The sequence below is a fragment of the Canis lupus genome, chromosome 6 (genome assembly GCF_011100685.1).
Source record: "Canis lupus familiaris isolate Mischka breed German Shepherd chromosome 6, alternate assembly UU_Cfam_GSD_1.0, whole genome shotgun sequence".
Classification (NCBI taxonomy): Eukaryota; Metazoa; Chordata; class Mammalia; order Carnivora; family Canidae; genus Canis; species Canis lupus.
In genome coordinates this window covers 64,422,182-64,449,261 of record NC_049227.1, presented here as the reverse complement: position 1 = coordinate 64,449,261, position 27,080 = coordinate 64,422,182, and the positions used below count along the sequence as shown (strand labels likewise).

Sequence of the window (27,080 nt, the reverse complement as noted above, 5' to 3'; positions counted from 1 at the left end):
CTTTATGGGCATCCTTAGGGTCTGGAGTTGGAGATTATCTCATGGACTTAAAACTACCAGCACCAATTTCAGTAGCAGACTATCTGACTGCTTTTCCTGCTGAAGAATAGCTAGGATTCATATACAGCATTCCTACTGGTATGTGGGGAACAAATGAAATATAGGTAAAATTAAATTTCCTTAAAACCTCCAAGACACTGACAAATACTTGAGGCAAGCAGAGTTTGACATTCCTCCAGGAACTCCCAACTGCCTTAATGTTAATGTTTTGCTAGAGGGAAAAACAACCTTAGCTTGACAATAGCTGAGCCTCCAGGAGTCTGTGAGTCTTCTTTAGCATATGCAAATCTTTCTGGAAACTTTCCTGATCTGTACCTCCCCCAACTCCACAGTATAAAATTAACTACTTCTCACCATACCAAACATGGCAGCCCTTTCTGCCCATGGATCCTGTCCCCTCCACCCCAGTTTAATAAAACCATCTTTTTGCACCAAAGACATCTCAAGTAGTTTTCTTGGCTGTCGGCTCTGAACCCCAACATTTCCACATCACAATCAATGGATCAACAAACAGAAACAAAATTCCAATTATGAGTCTAGATTGACAGAACTTCTACAGAGAATCATCAGCTAATGGGCCATAGAATATAGTTCAAATGTTCCACTTAAGTCTCTATAGAAAATAATTTATAGCCAAGATTACTCTCAGATTTTACCACAATACAGAGTAGCTTATAAATTCTTCCTGTTAGTGAATGGCTACCAAGGAAAATGGTAGTGGTGAGAACAAGTCTACAAATGGTATGAATGAATCAGTATTAGATAACTAGAGTATATAAATGGAGGACATTTGGAGATCATTTCAGACTGTGATAGTCTAAGATATTACCAAAAGGGGGCTATAGTCTGTGTCTTTACATTGGATTTAAATAATGCAGAAAGGATTGGAAGGATGGGGTTGTAGAAGGCAACCCAGTCAGATACTCAATGACATCAAAAGCTGGGAGGAAAAAAAGAATACACTGCAAAGATATTTGAAAAATAATGAGTTGGGATCCCTGGGTGGCGCAGCGGTTTAGCGCCTGCCTTTGGCCCAGGGCGCGATCCTGGAGACCCTGGATCGAATCCCACATCGGGCTCCCGGTGCATGGAGCCTGCTTCTCCCTCTGCCTATGTCTCTGCCTCTCTCTGTGTGTGATTATCATAAATAAATAAAAATGAAAAGAAAAAAGAAAAGATTTGTGATCAATAACATTTAAAAAAAAATAAAAGAAAAATAATGAGTTTGTTTTTCTGGAACAAACTTTAAGTAAAAGTGTAATGAGATAGAAGATTAGAGAAATAAGAAAGAACCAGCATGTTAAAAAGTGTTGTGTCTCTAGATAAGAAGTGTAGACTTTAATAATAAATGAGAGAAATTACTACAGATCTTAGGAAATGATTCTGACAGAAGCATGGATATGGGAAACAAATAACTGGAGACAAAAATGTTTAGAAATCTATTAATTTTACCTAGCCCTTCTACCAAAAGGTTCCTCCTATCAGAAATCCTATAATACTTTATCTAAGTCTCTTTTATTTTTTTTAATTTTTTTAAATTTTATTTATTTATTTATGAGAGACACACTGAGAGAAAGAGAGGCAGAGACATAGGCAGAGGGAGAAGCAGGCTCCCTACAAGGAGCCCGACGAGGGACTCGATCTTGGACCCTAAGATCATGCCCTGAGCCAAAGACAGACACTCAACTGCTGAGCCACCCAGGCATCCCTCTAAGTCTCTTTTATAGTCATTACTTCTATATATACCTTATTTTATCTACTAGTGGCATGTTCAGACCATAAACTCTGGAGCCAGTCTCCCTGAGTCCAAATCCCAGTTGCACTAGGTCCTTAGTGCCTACCTGTGCCTCAGTTTCCTTGTTTGTAAAATGGAGATAAATCACAGAACCTGCTTCAAAATGTTGTTAGGAGGATAAATCACGCAATATACATAAAGCATGTAGAACAATGCCTAGCACATAGTAAGTAGTATAGCTTTAGCTATGATCATTTTTAAAAGTCTTGAGGGCAGGATCTGTGTCAAAATCAACTTTGTATCTCCAAAAGTATTTAACACAGTAGTAACTACTGGATAATTGTTAAGAACAATGAAAAAGAATCTAAAGGAGCCACAGTGGGAATGTGACAGAAAAACTACAGGATTTAGCAAACTGAATAAAGACTGGAAAGGAGAAGGAAAATGCAGATACCCCTGAGATCAAACCTGCATGACTAACAATGAGATTAAGGGAAGTTCAGAAAGGAAGCTTTTTCTGAATGAAAGGGAGGTGCAGAATGTTTGGATTAGACATCCTAAGGCTAAAGTGACAATGAGTCACAACAGCTTTGGGAGGTCTGAAATATTGGAGAGGAACAGAAGTATAGCCATATTTTGGAAGCCTGTTACATGAAAGCAAGAGCAGAAGAACTTTAAAGATAGATTTGTAATTGAGATTTTTCATTAACTAAGACTACCCTGGCAGCGAAGGGGGGGAAGAGTTCCAAGATGGTGGAGTAGTAGGGGAATCCTGAACTTGCCTTGTCTTTTGAATACAACTAGATCAACCTTCAACTACTTTGAACAATTAGGACGAGGACTGGAGGAATATGGAAACAATCTGCAGAGTTGCAGGGAGAGAATTTGGCAGAGGCAAGTTTCAGAGCCCTATATTGGGAGATTGGGAATCCATGTGGCCGAGAAGAGGAGGAAGCCTCTAATCCACTAATCATAGTGGAGCAAAGTCAGGAAGATGGAGAAGGTAGGAAAGATTGCAGTGGTTTGTAACTGATGAGGGACTAGTTGAGGGCAAAGAACAAACTCACGTTCTGCAACTATATAATCAGCCACCTTTCACAATCCCAGTATAGTAGCTCTTTCTGCCCATGAGTCCTGTCCCCAGGCTTTAATAAAACCACCATTTTTCACCAAAGACACCTCAAGAATTCTTCCTGGGTCGTTAGCTCTGGACTGCATCCCACAAAACCTCACCTACATTCCTAAACTACATTATAACCACACAATAAGCCATGGTGAGTGGATCCCTGGGTTGCTCAGGGAGAGACTGCTCCCCATCCTGGAAGGCATTTGGAGGAGCATATTTGTCCTCTCTAGAGACAAAGAAAGCCATTGAGTAGAGCTCAGCACAGGGTCAAGGGGAGAGCAGAGGGAGAAAACCTCTTAACTTTTCAGTGTGAGCCACAATAGGCTTAAACCTCTGTGCATGAACCAACTGGCCACTTTTCTGGGACTGACGGAGCAGAGTGCAGAGACCGGAGCAGATTGTGGATAACCTGGCTGTTGCTTTTTGCTATATGCCACAATCAATTCAAGCCTCTGTGATGGCTTTTCTGGAACAGAGGGGAGTAGAGGACTGAGTCGAATGCAGATGGCTGATAACCTGGCTCCAGCTTTTCGCTGAGTATTACAATAAACTCTAGCCTCTGTATGTGCACTGTGTGATGGCTTTTTGGGGACAGGATGATGCTGGGCATGCCCTGGGCCTCCCGGTCAGGGACAGGAGTGGGCGTGTACATTCTAGTCCCTTTAAAACTTGGAGTTTTGAATCCCAGCCACTGGCCAGAGATAAAATACAAGAAATCTATGGTTCTGAGTGTGCCAACAAGCTGGGTACAGACAGGTTAGGACAGGGAACTGACAAGGGCCCAAGTCACAGGAGATGGCTCACTTTTGTGAGAGGGCTTCCTGAGTAGCAGCTGCTGGGAGATCCACTACCCAGAGACAAGAGGGAGAGGGAAGGCCATATTTAGCCTCCTCTACCACCCCTCTGCACTTCCATCCACCAGCACAGTCTGACTCCAGAGAGAAACATAGTGCCTCTAGTGGAGGCTGGAGCTCCCTACACTAAACCCCCTGACCTGGCAGGAGCATCTTTAGGAGGGCAAGTCAGCTTGTGAGCCAATATGGAAGGCCTCTCCCTGGGACGCCTGGGTGACTCAGCAGTTGAGCATCTGCCTTCTGCTCAGGGTGTGATTCCAGGATCGAGTCCCACATCAGGCTCCCTGTGGAGATGCTGCTTCTCCCTCTGCCTGTGTCTCTGCCTCTCTCTCTGTGTCTCTCATGAATAAATCAATAAAATCTTAAAAAAAAAAGAAGGATTCTCCCTCAGAAGACCAACACAAACCCCCGCATCTACCAAGTCTACTGATTAAAGAAAGCTCCAAAACATCAGCTTCCAGCTTAACTTCACAAACAAATCAAAGCATACCTACTTAGAGGAACAAACATTTGCCACTACAAGTAAGGAGGAATTATGTAGAGAAAGGACCAGTGGGAAAAGAGCAGTCAAAACACAACAGCAGAGTGTACACAATATAAACCAGAATCAGTCCCTGAAGATATTATTGTTATTGATATTATTATAGTTGATTTTGCTGGGTTCTTTTCTTTTCTTTTCTTTTCTTTTCTTTTCTTTCTCTTTCTCTTTCTCTTTCTCTTTCCTCCTTTCTTTTCTGGACAAATTGACTAGATGGAGAAATTCACAGTGAAAGAAATTTCACAGAAAAGAAATATTGTTAAAATGTCAATTCTACCCAGTGGTAGTAGTCTACCATAGATTTGATCAATATGGATACAAGTAAGATGTCAGAACTAGAATTCAAAGCAATGATTATAAAGATATTGGCTGACCTTGGAATAAAGCATAAAAGCCACTACAGAATCCCTTACTGCAGAAATAAAAGAACCAAAAACCAATAAGGCTGAAAAAAAAATGCTATTACTGAGATTGCAGTAAAAAACAGAGGCTCTAACTGCTAGGGTAAAATGAGGTAGAAGAGAGGGTCAGTGATTTAAAAGACAAAATGATGGAAAGTAACAAAGCTGAGAAAAAGAGAAAAACAACTACTTGATCATGAGGAGAGACTTTCAGAGATCAATGATGCCATAAAACATAATAATATTTGAATTATAGGGATGCCAGAAGATGATGAAAGGGGGAGCAGGTTTATTTGAGCAGATTTGAACAAATTCTAACTGAGAACTTCCCTAATTTGAGGAAGGAAATAAGCAAGCATTCAAGTCCAGGAGGCACAGGAGAATCCCCATCAAAATCAATAAAAATAGGTCAACACCCCAACATCTAATAGTGAAGCTTGCAAATTTTAGAAATAAAGAGAAAATCCTGAAAGCAACTCCAGACAAGAAGTCCTTAATCTAGAAGGCTAGAAACATAAGGCCAGCAGCAGACCTGTCCACAGAGACTAGGCAGGCCAGAAAGGACTAATATGATATATTCAAGGTGCTATATAAGAAAAATATGCAGACAAGAATACTTTATCTGTCAAGGCTGTCATTCAGAATGTTAGGAGAGATAAAGAGCTTCCAGGACAAACAGAAACTAAAAGAATTTGTGATCATTAAACCAGCCCTGCAAGAAATACTAAAGGGAATCCTTTGAGCAAAAAGAGAGCCCAAGAGTAACAAAGACCAGAAACGAACAGAGACAACATACAGAAACAGTGACTTCATAGGTAATACAATGGCACTAAATTCATGTCTTTCAGTAATTACTCTGAATGGAAATGAACTAAATGCTCCAATCAAAAGATACAGAATATCAGACTGGATTTTAAAAAAGAAGAAAAACAAGACCCATCGATATGCTGTCTATAAGAGACTCATTTTAGACACAAAGACACCTCAGATTGAAAGTGAGGGGGTGGAGAACCATTTATCATGTTAATGGACATTGAAAGAAAGCTGGGGTGGCAATTTTTATATTAGAAAAATTAAATTTTAAACCAAAGACTGTAATAAGAGATGAAGAAGGACACTATAACATAATTTAAAATTATATCATAATCTTATTGTATATCCAACAAGAAAATCTAACAATTGTAAATATTCATGCCCCTAGCTTGGAAGCAGTCAATTATATAAACCAACTAATAACAAGTTAAAGAAACACATTGATGATAATAATACAATAATAGTAGGGGACTTTAACACCCATTCACAACAGTGGACAGGTCATCTAAGCAGAAAGTCAATAAAGAAAAAGTGCTTTGAATGACACACTGGATCAAACGGACTTCACAGATACATCAAAGCATTTCATCCTAAAGCAATAGGATACATTCTTCTCAAGTGCACATGGAACATACATTCTCCAGAATAGGTCACATACTGGGTCACAAATCAGGTTTCAATCAGTGCCAAAAGACTGGGATTATTCCCTGCATATTCTCAGACCACATGCTTTAAAACTTGAACTCAATCACAAGAGAAAATTTGAAAGGAACACAAATACATGGAGGTTAAAAAGCATCCTACTAAAGAATGAATGGGTCAACCAGGAAATTAAAGAAGAATTTAAAAAATTCATGGAAGCAAATGAAAATGAAAACAAAACAGTTCAGAAACTTTGGGATGTAGCAAAGGCTGTCCTAAGAGGGAAGTACATAGCAATACAGGCCTGTCTCAAATATACAAACTAACCTTACACCTAAAGGAACTGGAAAAAGAACAGCAAATAAAGCCTAAACCCAATAGGAGAAGAGAAATAATAAAGATTAGAGCAGAAATCAATGAAATAGAACAGATGAACAAAACCAGGAACCAGTTCTTTGAAAGAATTAATAAGACCAATAAATCCCTAGCCAGACTTATCAAAAAGAGAAGAGAAAGGACCCAAATTAATAAAATCACAAATGAAAGAGGAGAGATAACAACCATCACTGAAGAAATACAATTTTAAGAACATATTATGAGCAACTATACGCCAACAAATTAGGCAATCTGGAAGAAAGGATGCATTGCTAGAACCATATAAACTACCAAAATTGAATCAGGAAGAAATAGAAAACCTGAACAGACTCATAATCACCAAGGAAATTGAAGCAGCAATCAAAAATCTCTCAACAAACAAGAGTCCAGGGCCAGATGGCTTTCCAGGAGAATTATACCAAACATTTAAAGAAGAATTAATACCTATTCTTCTGAAGCTGTTTCAAAAAAACAGAAGTGGGAGGAAAACTTCCAAACTCATTCTATAAGGCCAGCAATACCTTGATCCCCAAACCAGACAAAGACTCCACCAAAAAGGAGAATTATAGACCAACATCCCTGATGAACATGGATGCCAAAATTCTCAATACTAGTCAATAGGATCCAACAGTATTTTAAAAGGATTATTCACCACAACCAAGTGGGATTTACTCCTGGGCTGCAAGGATGGTTTAACATCCACATATCAATAAATGTGATACACCACATTAATAAAAGAAAGGATAAGAACCATATGACCCTCTCAATAGATATAGGAAAAGCGTGTGACACAATACAGCATCCTACTTGATTAAAATCCTCCGCAGGGTAGGAGTAGAGGGAACATACCTCAATATCATAAAAGCCATCTGTGAATGGCTTTTTCCCCATTGCAAATAGGGGAAACATAGTGAGCTTTTTCCCTAAGGTCAGGAACATGACAGGGATGTCCATTCTCACTACTGTTGTTAAACATAGTACTAGGATTCCTAGACTCAGCAATCAGACAACAAAAAAGAAATAAAGGCAACCAAATCGGCAAGGAAGAAGTCAAAGTCTCACTTTTTGCAGATGACACAATACTCTATGGGGAAAATCCGAAAGACTCCAACCCCCAAATTTCTAGAACTCATACAGGAATTCGGCAAAGTGGCAGGATATAAAATCAAAGTACAGAAATAAGTTGCATTTCTATATACTAACAATGAGACAGAAGAGAAATTAAGGAATCGATCCCATTTACAACTGCATCAAAATCCATAAGATACCTAGGAATAAACCTAACCAAAGAGATAAAGGATCTGTACTCTGAAAATTTAAAATACTCATGAAAGAAATTGAGGAGGACCCAAAGAAATGGAAAAATGTTCCATGATCATGAAATGGAAGAACAAATATTGTTAAAATATCTATGCTACCCAGAGCAATCTATACATTCAATGCAATCCCTATCAAAATACCATCAATATTTTTCACAGAGCTGAAACAAATAATCCTAAAATTTGTATGGAACAGAAAAGACCCCCACAGCTAAAGGAATGTTGAAAAAGAAACCCAAAACTGGTGTCATCACAATTCCAGATTTCTTTTTTTTTTTTTTTTTTTTATTTATGATAGTCACAGAGAGAGAGAGAGAGTCAGAGACATAGGCAGAGGGAGAAGCAGGCTCCATGCACTGGGAGCCCGACGTGGGATTCGATCCCGGGTCTCCAGGATCGCGCCCTGGGCCAAAGGCAGGCGCCAAACCGCTGCGCCACCCAGGGATCCCACAATTCCAGATTTCAAGCTATATTACAAAGCTGTGATCATCAAGACAGTATGGTATTGGCACAAAAAAAACAGACAAAATAGATCAATGGAACAGAACAGAGAACCCAGAAATGGACCCTCAACTCTATGGTCAACTATAGACTATAGAGTTTGTTCTTCAACAAAGCAGGGAAGAATATCCATTGGAAAAAAGGCAGATTCTTTAACAAATGATGCTGGGAAAATTGGACAGCCACATGCAAAAGAGTGAAGCTGGGTGATGTTATTACACCACACACAAAAATAAACTAAAAATGGATGAAAAACCTAATCGTGAGACAAGACTAAAGGAGAACACAGCAGCAATCTCTTTGAGTGGCAGCAACTTCTTTGCGAGACACATCTCCAAAGGCAAGGGGAACAAAGGCAAAAATGAACTATTGGGACTTCATCAAGATAAAAAAGCTTTTGCAGAGCAAAGGAAACAGTTGACAAAACCAAAAGACAACCCAAAGAATGGGAGAGGATATTTGCAAATGTCTTACCAGATAAAGGGCTAGTATCTAAAATCTATAACAAACTTATCAAACTCAACACCCACAGAATAATCCATTCAAGAAAGTGGCAGAAGACCCGAACAGACATTTCTCCAAAGAAGACATATAGATTGGTCAACAGACAGCTGAAAAAATGTTCCATATCACTCAGCATCAGTAGATAACAAATCAAAATCACAATGAGATACCACCTCACACAAGTCAGAATGGCTACAATTAACAGGTCAGGAAACAAAAGATGTTGGTGAAGATACGGAGAAACAGGAACCCTTTTATACTGCTGGTGAGAAGCTGGTACAGCCACTCTGAAAAACAGTATGGAGGTTCCTCAGAAAGTTAAAATTAGAGCTATCCCATGACCCAAATACTACTAGGTATTTACCCAAAAGATAGAATAGAAATGCAGTGATCCGAAGGGGCACTTGCACCATATTATATAAATATAACAGCAATGTCCACAATAGCCAAACTATGGAAAGAGCCCAGGTGTTCATCAACAGATGAATGAATAAAGATGTGGTATATGTGTGTGTATATACACATAATATATATATAATGAAATACTATTCAGCCATCAGAGAAAATGAAATCTTGCCATTTGCAAGACATGGATGGAACTATAGAGTATTATGCTAAATGAAGTAAGTCAATCAGAGAGAGAAAAATATCATATGATTTCACTCATATGTGGAATTTAACACACAAAACAGAGTATCATAGGGGAAGGGAGGGAAAAATAAAATAAGACACTGAAGGTTGCTGGAGGAGAGGGGATAGTGGGATGGAGTATCTGGGTAATGGGCATCAAGGAGAGCACTTGATGCAAAGAGCACTGTGTATTACAGGCAACTGATAAATCACTGAACTCCACCTCTGAAACTAATAATACAGTATAGGTTAATTAACTGAATTTTTAAAAATTAAATTCAATCAAAGACTACCTTCTCTCCACTGAATACAAATTAGTCAGATATTGTGTTCATATTCATTATAGTCAGATATTATGTTCATATTCATTATCTCATCTAAATCAGTTTAACTGCTATAAATTATAGCCAAATTAAAAAAAAAAACTATATGCAGTAAAGAAATCCTTATTTTAACAGATCATTACAGAAACTGAACCATTTTATTGGGCTTCTATATAACCAGACAATAAAATGTTAAAAGTAACAATGATAAGAAGTAACGTAGAACTTACCCTGAATCACAGAAACAGTTCCACAGTCCTTGGCCATGACTCCAGAGTAAGCGATTAAAAACCCGGTTGAAAATTCGATATAAACTTACTTCCTCAGCATCAGGTACCTTCCAGATGCGTGGAAGAATTGTTCGAATACTTGTTTTTACTATGTCCAAAACCTAGTGGAAAAACCAAAGTTATTTCAAGATCTAGGTGTGTGTGTCTCTGAAATTCAAAGATGAATATATGTAAATCAAAGATACATACACACACTCATTCACTGAATAATAGCACAGAGTAAAAATCCCCAGATATAGGTCCAAGCATTTATGAAACTCTGATTACGACATAGGTAGCAAGTTAGACCATTGGAGTAAGAAGAGATTAAGTTTAAAATTTAAATTTAAGTTAAATTAGTAAATGGAGACCAAAAAAATAGTGAGTTTTATTAAGAAAATAAAGTTGAATTCTCCTTCACTCAATTAACAAAAATCAACTGCAGAGGGATTAGGGCCTTAAGTTTAAAAAATAAAACATTAAATATCTTAGTGAAAAGTACTAGTGAGTATCTTTTAGTCCTTAGGTTAGAAAAAGATTATTTTAAGTCACAAAAAGGTATGAACCATAAAATATTATTAATAGATTGATTATACTTAAATTAAGAACTTCTAGACACCAAAAGATACCTTAATAAGGAAAATAAAAGATCAAATTAAAAAATGGGAAAAAACTCAGTGGTTAAGCATCTGCCTTCGGCTCAGGGTCTGATCCTGGAATCTCCAGATCAAGTCCCACATCAGGCTCTCTGCATGGAGCCTGCTTCTCCCTCTGCCTATGTGTCTGCCTCTCTCTCTCTCTCTCTGTGTCTCTCATGAATAAATAAATTTAGAAAAAAATAAAAATAAAAAAACCATGTATCTCCAACAAAAGATTAATATCAGAAATACATAATGAACATCTGACAAATTGTTGACACAAACACCAACAACTTAGAAAAAAAACAGACAAAAATATACAAAACTGGAATTTCACAAAAGTGAAAATGTTTGCCCAATACACATAAGAAATAAGTATTAAAACTATAATAAGATATCATTTTATGCCATTTAACTGACAAAAATTCAAAGTCTGACAATACCAAGTGCTAGAGAGCTAGGGATATGCAAGGTCTCTTAGACATTATTAGTGGGAGTCCCAAATGGTAAAGTCACTCAAAAATAGCTTGGCATTACCTCCTAAAGTTAAAAATTCATATACCTTATAACCTAGCAATATTATTGCTAAGAGAAACTCTCTCAGGGGTTAAAAACAAGAGGCATGTATAAGAATGTTCCAACAGCTGTTCACAATTACACCTGAAAACAACCTAGTTGTCCTTCAGTGGGAAAGTGAAAAAATCAACTGGTACACTCATTCCCTTGAACTATTACATAGTAACCAAAATGAATGAAATACAGCAACACACAAAACACAGAGCACCTTAGTAATATAATAGTACATTTCTAAAAATGCAAACTTGAAATTATATACAGTATGAAACTCTTTTAAGAGAAGTAAAAACAACTAAATATTAAAAATACATGTGGGGAATAAACACAGACATTATAATTTATAAAGAAAGAAAGGAACTGGTGAACCCTGAATTCAAGAAAATGGCTACTTGAGACATGGAAAGGATGACCAGGGGGATGGAGGAGAGTCATTTGATTAGATAATAATAGATCATTGCCAAGAATATAGCTTCTGTTTTGGGTGTTGGGGGTCACATATGGTAAAATTAACCTTAAAAACGCTAAATAAGAGCAGGCCAAAGACATACCAATAATGAGAGAGTACCATGAAATAAGGACTATGATTAATTCAAAACAACTGAAATCCTAAAGGTTTTTTAAAAAAATTATAAACCCAAAAAGTGATTTTGTTCAATTCACATGTATTTAACACTTATGTAGGTATTTCCAATGAAATCTTTTTTAAAGTTTATATCTATCTATCTGTCTATCTATCTATCTATCTATCTATTTATTTATTTGAGAGACACACAGAGAGAGAGGCAGAGACGCTGGCAGAAAGAGAAGCAGGGAGCCCGATGTGGGACTTGATCCCGAACTCCAGGATCACGCCCTGGGCCGAAGGCAGACGCTCAACCACTGAGCCACCCAGGTGTCCCCAGTGAAAACTCTTTAAAAAAAAAGTAAGCACCAACAAATATAGTTATTCAAATTTCAATACACCAAAGTAGATTTTTACTTTTTAAAAATTTTTTTTCAGTTTTTGTTTTTTTTTAAAGCAATCTTTACATCCAACGTGGGGCCCAACTCACAACCCTAAGAGTTGCATGCTCTACCAACTGAGCCAGTGAGGTGCCCCAGGTTTTTACTTTTTATTTTATGTATCTCACTGAAGGAACTGCCTGTAAATATGTGAGTGAGTGGTGAGAAGGGAAAGAAGCTTGCAAATATAAAGGCTGAAGGAAGATAGAATTTCTCTCAATTGGCACATATATAGAGAGACTTGGAAGCAGATAAAAGGAAGAATTTAATTTGTCTGTCTTTAAAACAGCCATCTTTTAAAAAGTGATACTAGTTATCTCTGATGAGGTAAATGTAGAATAAACATCTGTTTAAAACCAATTCAGTAAAAAATTTTCAGAATAACATTTTATTTAGAGAAGAATGTCAGCTCCAGCTTCTCATGATGAATGGTGTGAGTAGCCTCAGGCCTTCCCCTCCTGTTCCTGCTTCCTTCACCCTGAAGTGGGAACAGTACAGCAACTCCCACTGCAGGTCAGGGGCCTGTCAGATGAGGAGGCAGAGAATAAGGAGAGAAACTGCAATCTGTAATAAAGCCACTTGGGAAAAAAAATTATCCTGGAAAGGCTTGTTACTACAGATAACAAATGCTTAAGCATTAACAGGACATTTTTTTTAACTCTAATATGAATTATTCATAATAATGCTGTTAGGTCTATTAGGCATGAATTCGTACCTTTTATTTTTTACGATTTTCATTTAATCTATTAGTTTAACTCTATATTTTTTCAAGTAGAAAGCAGTACTCATGACTAATGTGATAGAGGAATCCACACTAGCAGTAAATGATAAATTTAAGTCATTTCTCAATTTTCATTTCTACCTTCTATGTATAATGAATAATAATAGGCCAAAAGTTATAATGTAGAGAAAAGGTAAAAAGTAGCCATGGTAACATTATTTTCATATTCTACTTTTTTTTTTTTTTTTTAAGATTTCTTAATTTGGAGAAGGGAGTAGGACAGGGGAGGTGAAAAGCACTCCCCACTGGGTACAAAGCCCCACACATGACCCTGCGATCGTGACCTGAGCCAAAATCATAGGCAGATGTGTTATCCATTGTGCCACTGGCCCCCTTCCTGAGCCAAAATCAAAGAGTCTTCCACTCAGTCGACTGAGCCACCCAGGTGCCTCTTTCATATTCTATTATTAAATAATTATTCAACTTTACAGCGTTCGAGATGATAGGTTATTTATTTTTTTGAATACAGTTTATGGAAAAATGCTTATGATGTGCAAGAACAAAAGAGAAGGGCAACTAACGGGCATCGCCTGCCTGCTCTATACCAAGCACCGTACTAGGTACATTCCTTAGTAGGGACTCTCTTGGCCACTATTGTGCACATGTTTTATTCTTAGTTTAGAGGGAATTTTCAAAACATGACGGTCTAATATTCTAGCCCACACATGACTAAAAGCAACTTCTGAAAGTGGCCAGGGTGTTAGAGGTGGAGAATGCTTCTGCTCTACTCCTAAGGTTTCCTCCAACATGAAGAGATGAACAAAATATCCTAGGCCTCTTGTAACGCAACAGCATCTCTGCCTTAGTGATTTCCCAGAATCGTGAGACTAGCATGGTCTAGGCCACCCAGAAACTTGCCCCTTCTTTCCTGAGCAGCTCACGGGGAGCACACATTGTCCTTTGCTGCTCTTTGCCTTCAATTTTAAAGGAGGCAAGCCCCCTGACCTTGAGGAAAGGAATGAGTTAGAGAGAACTATAATTTGGAAGGCATGAGGGCATGCAAACCAAGGGCCACAAGAACCTGAATCCCTCATCTCCACTCTGAGCATTCACATACACTCTTTCCTCTGCTTGGGACAGTCTTCTCCTACCTATTCACCTGGTGAACCTACTCAGGGTGACCTTTACCTGCCACTGACCTATGATCCCTTCATCCTTTGTTTTTCCCCTATTAATAATTAGCTTCCTTTATTTTAATTTCCTGTTTAATATAGACTGTTATCTACATAAAGGAAGGGATTACGTGCATCTTGGTAAAAAACTTATGTACCCAAGGCTCAAGACAGGTCTAGCACTCAGCAGGTGTTTTATCTTAGTGAAACTGTTCCTTACAGCAAGGTGAAACCTATGCAAACGAGGTAAAAATCAGAGCTAACACTTACTGAGGGCGTCCTATAGACCTCCCTGTGGACCAGGGACTATTCTAAACACTTTTATATATAGCAATCCATTTAACCCTCAGAACAAAAATGTAAGGTAGATACAAATTGGTCTACAGTTCCTTTTCAAAGAATCTTGAGGCTATATTCCACAATCACACACATTACTATTTCTGCAGGAAAATATGTGACTATTCAAACCAAGAGACAAGACAGAAATAACACATAAATTCCTGTCAGGTCACTGTCACCAAATGAATTCAGGTAGGTTAGGTTTGGCTGCCTAGTGGTTATGAAAATTTTTAGGTTTTGAGGACATTTCTGGATATCATTTTATGGATGGGAAAACTCAAGCATGGAGCAGATAAGTATCTTTGCCAAGATTACACAGCTAGTAAATAGATTACACAGCTATGTAGACAGATCTATGCTCCTAAGCACTACCCAACACTGCCTCCAAATTAATTTGACCTGTCCAAGTGTCAATAGCAAACCCTAGAAAAGAATCAAATTGTCACTTCTTAGATTCAGATTTGCCTCTACTCAAGTAATACTTGGGAAAATGGATGGGATCTCTGTGTATAAGCAAGACTGCCGGGCAGTCCGGGTGGCTCAGTGGTTTAGCGCCACCTTCGGCCCAGGACCTGATCCTGGAGACCCGGGATGGAGTCCCACATGGGGCTCCCTGCATGGAGCCTGCTTCTCCCTCTGCCTGTGTCTCTGCCTCTCTCTGTGTGTGTCTCTCATGAATAAATAAATAAAATCATAAAAAAAAAAGACTGCCCAGGCACCCCCTCCCCTCCATCAGGGCCATGGCAAAGGGTCTCATCTGCTTAAAAGGCTATACAGGGCAGCCCTGGTGGCTCAACGGTTTAGCGCCTGCCTTTGGCCCAGGGTGTGATCCTGGGGTCCCGGGACTGTGTCCCACATCAGGCTCCCTGCATGGAGCCTGCTTCTCCCTCTGCCTGTGTCTCTGCCTCTCTCTCTCTCTCTCTCTCTCTCTCTCTCTGTCTCATGAATAAATAAATAAAATCTTAAAAAAAAAAAAAAGGCTATACAGATGGGGAGACAGGGACTGTATCTTTAGCAAAACATCCACTGAATAATTTTAGTAAGGCAGAGAACAGACAGGTAAAGAACCAGATTGGAAAGAGGTAAATTAATGCCAGTTCGTTTGTAATGCTCTTTTGGATATCCAGGTGCTTTGGGGTTAGAACAAAATGGATGGAAGATGAATAATTTGTGAAACACAAAAACAAATGGTCAGCACAGTGCCCTTCATGTTTATCTGTGGACTCAAGTGAGGGTAAGTTATAGAATACAAGTATCCATTTCCTGACACTGTGACTTTTAAAAGCATCCTGAGCCAACATTAAGCTCTCCGAGGGAAAAATAAATGGGAGATTCGGTCAATGAAAACATTAATAAAATGAAAAGAGTTGTCTTTCCCATATGAAATATAGCATGTTTGAAAGCATAAAGTACACAAATTCATATTTTGCAAGAATATACAGATGTTGAATGACAAACTGCTCCATATGGCTGAACAGTTGGTTCTAAATTAAAATAATGGCATGAGGTGAGGGAGGTTTAGAAATAACATTAAAATCACTACATGCTGTACTAATGATGCATGCAGCAGCCATGGCTATAGGGTAAAGGCATTTTTGCTGATGCAAAACGAACAGCTCTGTACAGCATCTATGTCAGCCCAAATGAAAAAGAGACAGAAAATAACATCAAAATGTATGCAGAAGCAACTAGAGTAGGTATTAAAAAGAAATTGCTATTTAGAGAAGAAACACTTGATAAACAAAGATCTCTTAGAACCCCCAAATAAATGCAAATATAGCATAAGCTTAACATCACTATGAATTTCTCTTCATCCTCCAATCTTGGGTTATGCCTAGATATCACATCAGAGAATAAGCTTTTCAGAAAATTTGGCATTCTTCACAGCCCACCAACACTGCAGTATTTTCATACTTCACATATATTCCTTATAAATTATATAAAGCAGCTACATTCTTGGCAGAAAACTACATTATGCAAGTGTGGAGTTACCACAACATGATATTAAAAAGGATTAGCTATTTCCATTTTCACCTGGTGAGGATTCTTTTCAGTATCTAATTCCCTCATCCTTGACCTTTGAAGTTTACATCCATTAAGGAAAATTTGAAATAAGGCATGTGAAAGAGTTTGTGTGGGTGGGTTCTAATCTTAGAGTTTTATAACATTTTAATGAGCAACCAGAAAATGCTTGGATCCTGGAACAGAAAAAGTGAGATATTTCAACAATGGTTTATAAATGGAATTAAGAGATTTTAATGAGAGTTTTACACATTCCACACCTAGCATAGCGCGTGGGACATGGTAGTCCCTCAATTAGTGTCACTGAATGCATGCATGTTAGAGTGAGCAAATAACTAAATGAACGAATGAACAACTCTCAAAATCCCCAATGTGCTTAGCTTAGTTCTTGTACCAAATAGCAACCGATAAATGCCTGTCAACTTAAATCGTATCACACACAGCCTTTGTGGCATGCCATTAGACTCAACCTGCTTCCAAGACTGCAGCTAACTGACAGCCTCCCCATTCAGGATCCACTGCAACCATCAACTTCATGCTCTCCTCTGCTCCCAACCAAGGGATTGAGCATGGATGGGATACCAGAGAGGGGTTATTCCCACCTAGCACGATCCCTCTAACAGCTCTCTTTGTTCTGGCTCCCTATCAGCCCGATGAGGCTCTCTTAGAACTTCACAAGTCTGAGGTTCTTCCTCCCCAGCCCTCCTGCCCTCCCTTCACCACTGTCAGACCCAAATTGCAGTTTGAAGGCTCTTCTTATCTACTTGAACTCTCTCTCTTTTATCTGTCTTGGGTGTTTTCTCTTATAAATCTCTTTCACTTCTAATTCTGTCCTATGTCTGCTCCCCAGGCAACAGAACTGACACAGCCTTCCAGTGATTATTATCATCCCAGACAAAAGAAGGATAGATCTGATTAATCCACATCTAGATGTAAATTAGTTAAGTCTTTGGCCTTCTAAATAGGTAACTTTTTATAATATATAATTCTACATTCCACAGCTGACCCACATTCTAGGTTTCTCAAAAAACTGGATGCAGCTTTTGGCTTTATAAAGCAATAGGACAGGTTTCAAACAGTCAAATAAATGGTTAAAATATTACAACCCAACAATTTTTATATCCCATTTCTACATATCCTACCTAAAATAATTCTGCATATGAAGAATCCTTAGTACAGTAGCCTCCCCTTATCTGTGGATTCACTTCTCACAGTTTCAGTTACCTGCGGTCAACCACTGTTGGGAAGTAGATGATTCTCTTTCTGACGTATTGCCAGAAGGTCAACAGTTGCCTAACACTGCATCACTCACTTCACTTCATCTCATCATATGGGCATTTAATCATCTCACATCATCACAAGAAAAAGGGTGAGTACAGTACAATAGGATATTTTAAGAGAGAGAGGCCATATTTTCAAGACTTTTATTATCATATGTTATCATTGCTCTATTTCATTATTAGTTGTTAATCTCTTACTGTGCCTAATTTATAAATTCTACTTTACCAGAGATATGTACATATGAGAAAAAAGCCTGGCAGGAGGCTCCTTAGTAGGAAAGAAATCAGCCTGCATTTTACCCTTCCCATGCCTGAGCACCCTCCCATATATAATGTGTCACTTCTTCACAAACCGCACCCCCCCCCACTACTTAATGTTACAAATCTCAAAGAAGTCCTGAGAAGTTACTTGCCCCAAGTAAAAGGCTGAGATAGTAATGAAACCAAATCCATGTGACTACAAGTCCAGTACCTCTTTCCACTAACAGTGCTCCTTATCAACATATAAAGCTTAAAAATTTTTTTTCAATGCACTTTTCAACTCATTGTTATATTGGCACTCATATTTCAAGAAAAAAGTCTTTCTGTCAATCATTCTCTGATCCCACTTTACCTCTGATTTCATCTGAAATAAAAAGATTGGGAAGAGGTAGAGTAAAAAATGTTTATATATATATAGAGAAATCAGACAAAACATATTTAACTTTGTCTCAATGATTATTTTCACAATATACATCTTTAGGGACGCCTGGGTGGCTCAGCGGTTTGGCGCCTGTCTTCGGCACAGGGCATGATCCTGGAGTCTTGGGATTGAGTCCCACATGGGGCTTCCACATGGAGCCTGCTTCTCCCTCTGCCTGTGTGTCTCTCTGTGTCTCTCATGAATAAATAAAATATTTTTAAAAAATAGAAAAACAATATATATCTTTATACTTGTCTGAGCTAAATTTTAAGTATTTCACTTAATTAATTGTAATGCTACTGATTAAATGAACAGAATGTTAAATATATGTATATGTATATATATATCCCAATTAAAAATTCTTTGTTTATGTTAGAGCTCAAGACCTCTGCCCCTGGCTGGCCTGATGATGTGCATTCATGATGTGTGTATTTGTTATGCTTCTTTTTATGATCATGGGTGAAAGAACCTAGAAACTTGGCAGGGTTAATTTTACAAAAAGGAAAAGTTTTCCAAAAATTCATTTCCTTATTATTCAAATAATTACTCATGGGTAAGAGCTCTTCAATGACCCTTGCAGTAAGGGCCAGAATGCCATCACACTAAGAATGCTGCTGAAAGCTGCCTTCTGTTTCTTTTGCTGGGAGCATTCCACCTTCTACTATGCATCTGAGAATAAAGGTCTGCTTTGGAAAAAGGGTTTTAAAGAACAAAATGGCTGGGGGAAGAAAAGGAAACTCAGTGATCATAACCATAGTAAGAAAACTGCCACAAATAAGCTGCACATGTATAAATCCTGGGCTTTCCCATTCTCATCGTAGCCCAGGCCTACCATCTCTGAGCCAACTCTAAGGGCCTCTGTGACAATGGGCAACTGGGCAGGATACACGTGCTGTAATTAAGATCAGCTCTTATTGCTCCAAGAGTCAAAATTCAAGCTACAAATTCGTCTGCCAAAAATAGAACTAAATTACCTATGTAAAAGTATTACTATAATTGCTTGGGTATTGTAAACTGTGGGACTTTAACAAGCTTTGTATTGAAAATGGGAGGTCTTACTACTTTTTACAAGGACAGAAGACATATAGTAATTTCGGTTTATGCCAAAATGGAAGGAGTAATAAAAGGGCTCAAAGAAAGGGTAACTAGATACACAAGTTGTACTACAAACCATGCCTCCGCACATTGGTGCTTCCACTCCTGTAACACAGCAGTGTATGATAAACCTGGAGATGTGGAGGAGAGGATTACACAAACATAACCCACTCCAAATATTCTTAGAGTAAATCAGCAGAGGAGAAATAGATATACTGCCAAGAGTACTTGCAAGTAAATTTATAAGCAATCATTTAATCTTACTCAAAATTTATAAACCAAATTGAGCATAACAATCCTAAAGTATTAAATAGTTTCTTCTAATTCACAAATATTACTACTATTCACACACATCATTTGATTATCCCCTACAATGTTTATCAGACCTTCTCAAATCACAGGTAGGAAAACAGAATGACAGTGTCTTAATTTGTTGTTGCTGTTCAAGTACACACACATTACTAGTGAAGAAAAAAGGAAGCAGAAAGAAGCTAGCCCGCCATTGACAGAGTTCATAAAAGAGTCTAGAACTGAGTCAACTTAATAAATTCTTATAGAAATCCTTCTACAGGTAACTACAAAGTAAGACAAACCCCCGGCTTTTAGAGAAGTGGAAAAAAATTAGTACCAAAACCTCTCAAGGCAGACCGTAAATACAACTGAGTACAAAGTGCCACGAGGATCTACAATACAGAAAGATAACATCTGATTGGGGAGGAATCCAGACAGGCTTCACAGGAATGCCTGTGTCTCCCTATTATTCTGCCATTTTAAAAAAGACTGTTTTAACTTGAAAAAAAAAATACAGAGAAACATACAAAAACAAAGAGAAAAACAACACCAAACGTCACCACTTTCATTCCCTTGGCTCAGTGAGCCTACCTACCCTCTAGAAAAACATCATCTTAACAACTTGGTACCTAGTTTGTAAAAATTTTTAATGAAAAAAATTTAAAATAGTACATATACGTCTGTCATTTAAAGTGGGCTAATACATATTATTGCACAACATGACATGTTTGTTTAATTTACTATCTTGATAGCCTTTTTGGATGGCATATAGAAGGAAAAAATTGAGAGAGGCATTATTTCTTTGAGATGCCCATGGCAATGATGCCCAAGGCAATGATGACCTTACTGGACATTCCTGCAAACCCTCTAATGTTATTTCTCAGCGGGAAGATAACTGAGAAAGTTATTATCTAAGAACATATTTAGAAGGCTGCCCTGGTCTGCCGAGCTCCACACTGTCAACTACAGTCCCTACTAGACACATGTGGCTATTTAAATTTAAATTAATTAAAAGTAAAAGTTTAGTTCCTCGGTCATAATAGCCACATTTCAAATGCTCACATGGCCACATGTGCCCAGTGATCACTGTGCTGGACATCACAAATACAGAATATTGCCATCTTTGCAGAGAGTTCTATCAGACAACATCCATGGTCTATCAGACAACCTTTTTATTTCAGCTGGCTACGGAATGCAAGTTAGTCACAAAGACTACATGGGTGAGTAATGGGGAAGGAAAATGAAGGCCACCCAAATCCAGAAGGCTCCCTCTGTATTAAGGTGATCCACACATAGTTGGCATTTATTACTTTGAACCCAGAATGTTTCTGGACATTTGAAAAGGAACACCTGAGAGCTGACGGGCTCGTGGGCTCCGGATAACTGCTTACTGATCGTATCCTTCACTCACGATTAGTAAAGTTTGGCTCATTTTACTAATGTACGTTAGTTTCCTAAGTTGCAAGTCATAATCCTGTGCTATCTCTCAGGTTAAGAACTATGAATGCAGCATAGGATTCAATTTAATGCAACTGAATAGTGTGGATGTGCTATAATTTATTGAACCATAAATCTATTGATAAGACATTTAGGTTTCTTCACATGTTTTGCTCTCACAAATACCATTGAAGTGAATGCTCACGTATGTCTATCTTTCATTTACTCAGACAATTACTGGGTATGATAAAATGCTGTAAGTAATTTTGCTGAGTCATAAGGTTATGAACATTTGTAATTTTAATAGATACTGCAAATCACCTTTTTAAAGAGTTGTAGCAATGTATTCTCCCTCTAATAGTAGAGCAAAAGCTCTTTTATCCAGACTATTTCCATCACTGGTATTATCTGTCTTATTAATTTTTGTCAATATGATGGTTTTTACTTGCTTTTCCTTCATCATTAGTGAAGCCAAGGATCTATTTACATGTTAATTGGGTATTTGAAGACACATAAATTATTTTTTCATGGCCTTTTTATGTACTTTGCCATTTTATTTATTAATATTTATAGGATAGCTTGTCTCTTGCTGGTTGATTTGTAGGAGGTTTTGGTTTGTTGGTGTCAACTTTGTGTTTTATGTACCACAAATTTCTGTCTTCCTCCATACTCCTGCCCCCTTCTCCTCACGGCTTCTGCTATTTGTTTTAAAGTTTTCACGTAATCAAATCTGTCAATATTTGCTTCAAGACTTCTGGGTTTGAGGTTTTTCTTAAGAAGTGGTTCTCCCATTCTGAGATTATAAACATATCTTTTTAAACTTTTAATATTTTCTTTTTTTACATATTAAGCTATAATCTATCTCATATTTATAATCTATCTCGTATTTATTTTTGCAAATGGTGAAAGATAAGGCTCCAACCCAATTTTCTTACAGATAGGTAGCCAATTGCTTTAGTAATTTTGGTGGGGGGAATTACCTTTTCTCCACTGCTTTAAAACATCCTATTTATCATGTATTATGTCTTATAAATACTTTAATCTTCTTCTGGACTATTTCAATTAGCAACTTACCTACAGTCTTCCATTACAAAAAATACATGGACCTGAGGAAATTTAGAGTTCTGATTCTAATAAAAAGTCCTTATTTTGATTAATCGAGGCTACGGTCAGTAACTTAGCAAACATTTATTTGGGGCTTATAATATGTTTTCAATTTACCTCTGGATCAGCTTTGCTATACAGTCCTCAATGGCAGCCCAGTATTTGGCATGCGATAGAAACCAAGTAATTAGTTGTTGAATGTGTTAATGCAAAATTGTGAGTTCAGTTCACCCAGATGAAAGTACATAAAAAAGTCATCATCTGAACAGTGTCAACTTTCAGCTTATTAGCAAAAAAAAAAAAAAAATATTAAAAGAGGAAATGATAGTTTGTATTCCTGAAGGAATACAACTTCATTAAAACTACTAAAATAGTATAACTCCCCCAAAATTATGTTGCAATGCATTTGATGGGCTGCTCAGGCTGCTGGCCATTCCTGTCTCCTACTGTCCAAGATAACAATCACATACCTTTTACTGTCTCCTTAAACCTCTAAAAGCCCCTCCCCATCAGAAGAAAACCTTTACATCTTCCCTGCAGGATGCTAGACTCTGCCTTCCGTCCTGTTAGAATAAATGCTCCTGGTTAGGACAAACTGCCCCCAGCTTACTTACACAAGGATTTTCTATCACCTCTCTTGCCTGTGCCATTCCTGTCTTCTAGATCATTTTCATCAGCACACAAACAACTGCAAATATCTTCATCTTTAAAAAAACAAACAAACAAACAAACCTTGTCATTAACCCCCATGGCTCTCCAGCTACCATATTTCCCTTTCCTCTCTACAGCACAACTCCTTGGAAAAGGCTATGCTAGCTGTATTTTTTTTCTCTGTGCCTTTTATCCCTTGAAACTAACTCCACTCAAGTTTTACTCCCTACTATCCCCCTGACTTGTTATGATCAGGTCACTATTAACTTTCGCATTGCCAATAACTGCAGTCAGGTCTTCCTGCCCCTATCAGCCACAGCCGACTCCGCTCTTCACTCTGTCCTTAAAATAATTCCTTTACTTGGTTTCAGGGACACCCAGTTCTCATGGTTTTTCACACCTCACTGACTACTCCTTCTCGGTCCCCTTACGTTAATCTTCTTCCTTCAACACACACACACACACACACACACACACACACACACACACACTTCTCTGGTTTCTACATGTGGAAGTGGCCCAGGGCTCAGTTCTTGAAACTCTTTTCTTTTCTAACCACACTCGCTCTCTAGGTAATCACATCTGGTCCTGCCAGTTTAAATATCCTGGTTGATTCTTAAGTTTTGTATCTCCATACACAACCTTAGCTCTGAAATTTTTAAAAAACTATATATACAAATACATACTCAATACTTTCAGTTGGATTTCTAATCAATATATCAGCCTCAGCATGTCCAAAACCAAAATTAAAGTAAAAAGAAACAATGGTAATAATAGGAGGAAACTCCTGCTCTTCCCTGGCATCTGCCCATTCAGTTACCACCTTAACTAAGCAACCAGTAGCTCTTGCTCTATCATTCCAAAAACCTTCTAGTTGGTCTCTACTTCTATTTTGCTACATTCCCTCTACCCCAGTTCTATTCTCTACACAGCAGCTCTCATAATCCTTTTAAATTATAAACCAGACTCTGTAATTCTTCTGCTCAAAATTTTCCAGTGACTTTCCATCACTTGGAATAAAAGCCACAGTCTTTCTAGAACCTATGAGGTGTGATCTGACCCCTGCTCATGCATCTAACTTCAGTGTTCCCCACCACTTCACTCACTCTTGACCAGCACAAGCCAACTATCCTATAAACAAGGAAATTAAATGATGCTTTCTGCGCCTTCATGGACACATCAATCTAGCTTCTACCTCAGGGTAGAAGCTCTTCCCCTCCACCTGACACAATCTAGCTGTGGTTATCTGCATAGTACTATTTTATTTAGGTCTCTGCTCTAAGGTAACCTTCTCTCTATTTTTCAGCCACATTTATTTTTCTTCATGATACTTAAAACTAGCCCACATTCTATTACATATTGTTTTATTATCAAACACCTCAACTAAACTATAAGCTCTATGAGACCACAGGGCTTTTCTTAAATTCATTTTTTAATCCTCAGAACCTAGGACAGTACCTGAAACACAGTAGCTGTGTAATAAATATTTGGTGAAGAAACGAGTAAACAAATGAACATGTACATAGTTTAATTATGAATACAGTTTAATGGTCTTAATACATAACACCAAAAGGCAAACCTATTTTTGGCATTACTCACTTTTCGTTGTTTTACAGAGTCCAATTTTATGAGCCAATATGAAGCCACTTTTGTTTTGTGATACTTCCAGTTATCAATGATCTGTTTTGGGGAAGAAACATTAAGAAATTAATCTAAAATTTTCCACAGAAGTAACAAAAAGTAAATGAATGGGTTGAAGTCAATTTTACTAATTAATTTGTGAAACAGAGGTACTATAATATTACTTGCAACAAAGAATGTGTACTTTCATGGGGATCCCTGGGTGGCTGAGAGGTTTAGCACCTGCCTTTGGCTCCTGATGTGATCCTGGAGACCTGAAATTGAGTCCCACATTGGGCTCCCTGCATGGAGCCTGCTTCTCCCTCTGCCTATGTCTCTGCCTCTCTCTCTCTCTCTCTCTCTCTCTCTCTCTCTCCCTCTCCCTCTCCCTCTCCCTGTGTGTCTCTCATGAATAAATAAATAAAATCTTTTTTAAAAAAAGAATGTGGGGATCCCTGGGTGGCGCAGCGGTTTGGCGCCTGCCTTTGGCCCAGGGCGTGATCCTGGAGACCCGGGATCGAATCCCACATCAGGCTCCCAGTGCATGGAGCCTGCTTCTCCCGCTGCCTGTGTCTCTGCCTCTCTCTCTCTCTCTCTCTCTGTGACTATCATAAATAAATAAAAAAAAGTTAAAAAAAAAAATTTAAAAAAAGAATGTGTACTTTCATAAAGACATGTGCAAAGACTCCTAAGTTAAAGAAGCTATCAGAATCCTAAGTTTTCTCTTCTTGCTGTAAAAAGCATACAGTCTCTAATATATGAAAGTCAAATGTCTTCAGGTACATAGAATTTGGGAAGAAATCCAAAACACAGATTTTTCATGTTAATTCCAAGAGCTATCTTTACCACATCACCCATAATAACAGAATATTGAACGTAGGCATTAGAAGATAGCCTACATATAATTAGGATTCTGTTATTCTTTTGTTTTGTTTTTTTGGGGGGAGTTTTATTGGTACAAATCTGCAGTTTCTGAATATATATTCTAGTAATATGCACTGTAGAAAACAGATTAAAATATTTCCTGCATATAGTATACATATAGTCAACAATCTAATGTCTTAAATAATTATTCATTATTTTTTATAAATTATATAAGCTTATATATATTCTTTATAAAATAATCACATCAGCCACGAATATTAGTTCTACTCTCTGATTATCTAATTTTTCTTCTACTTGATTCAAAAGGGTGGTATATAACTAATATCTCTAAGAAATAAAAGTAAAATGCTACAAAATTTTGCCTTTATCTAGAAAAAAGAACTTGATTGAATAATATGTAAATAAAAACACATCTACTTAATGCTTGAAAACAAATGTACATTTTTCCTTTTCCCATGATGTAACAAATATCAGCTTGTTTATAAGTAATATATATCATTTTCACTTTTAAAAATAAACATCTAATAACATAATGTATAATATTGGGGGGATTTGGTTATAACTATGTCATGATTACAAAATAGAAATTGCTACTATTAATTTTTTAAACTAAGAAAGTTAAATCTTTATTATTATTTGTTTTCTGTTTGTTTCTAGACAATTGCTTCAGACGTGAAAAAAGCGAAGTACATTTCTGGTTTCTATCCTACAATTGGCCACTAGATGGTGCCTTCTCCTCTGGAACAGCAAGAGCAACAACAAAAAAACAAAACAAAAAGCAAACAAAAAAACCCAAAAACCAAAGCTCCAAACAAAACAAAACAGGGAAGCCAGAAAACCACCTCTGTTACTGAGGGATTATCTAGGAATGTCAACTTGAAACAAATGTAAATATGAAATCAATCTTTGAAAAAAAATCAATCTTTGCGTGAAGGAATGCTCTTTCACAGAAATATCTGAATAACTTGGATCTTCCTTCTAAAATAGCAGTAAGTCATTGACTTTAATGTGAATTTTTAGGACTGTGTCATTTTAGAATGTTCCACTGGGTGGTGCAAATGTGTTTATGACAAGAAAAACATTCAAGCCATTTTGAAATTTGACAAAAACCACTCAAGGTCTCACACTGAAATATTCTTGACATTTTATACCCAAGGCCCTACTTTTTTTCACTACAACACATCCCATGTTATGTCCTTCTAAATCTTTATGAAGGAGGCTTAACTTTGATACTTCTTTCATCATTAAGAAAGGTAATTATTTAACAGTAATTATTCTCACTTGATGAGGCAATTGCATCATTAAAATAGGACTATACACTAAAAGGTATTTTGCATTACTGATTATGTGATCTCACTGCTCATGAATCATAATAAGTAAAATAACCCTTGTGTTTTCTAAAGCTTGTGGAGGTTGAAAAGAATATCAATTAAGTTTACCATGTCATTGAGAATAATGCCATCAGGAAATAAATT

The 27,080-nt window shown here is 37.5% G+C and overlaps 1 protein-coding gene across 5 annotated transcripts in view; it reads right to left on the bottom strand.

The window, feature by feature from the left end:
- TTLL7 (tubulin tyrosine ligase like 7) overlaps positions 1-27,080 on the bottom strand; it is a 153,966-nt gene that overhangs the window by 21,396 nt on the left and 105,490 nt on the right. For 4 of the 5 annotated variants that reach the window (XR_005361349.1, XM_038541576.1, XM_038541575.1 and 1 more), the window contains 2 exons: positions 24,700-24,780; positions 10,052-10,212 (listed from right to left, as the gene is read on the bottom strand). Coding sequence is in view for 4 of the 5 variants with exons in the window: in XM_038541576.1 (XP_038397504.1) it covers positions 10,052-10,212; positions 24,700-24,780 (242 nt within the window). In the remaining variant the exon portion in view is untranslated. Of the gene's footprint in view, positions 1-10,051; positions 10,213-23,063; positions 23,154-24,699; positions 24,781-27,080 lie in introns of those variants that run through there. The other variant, XM_038541578.1, reaches the window with a different exon arrangement.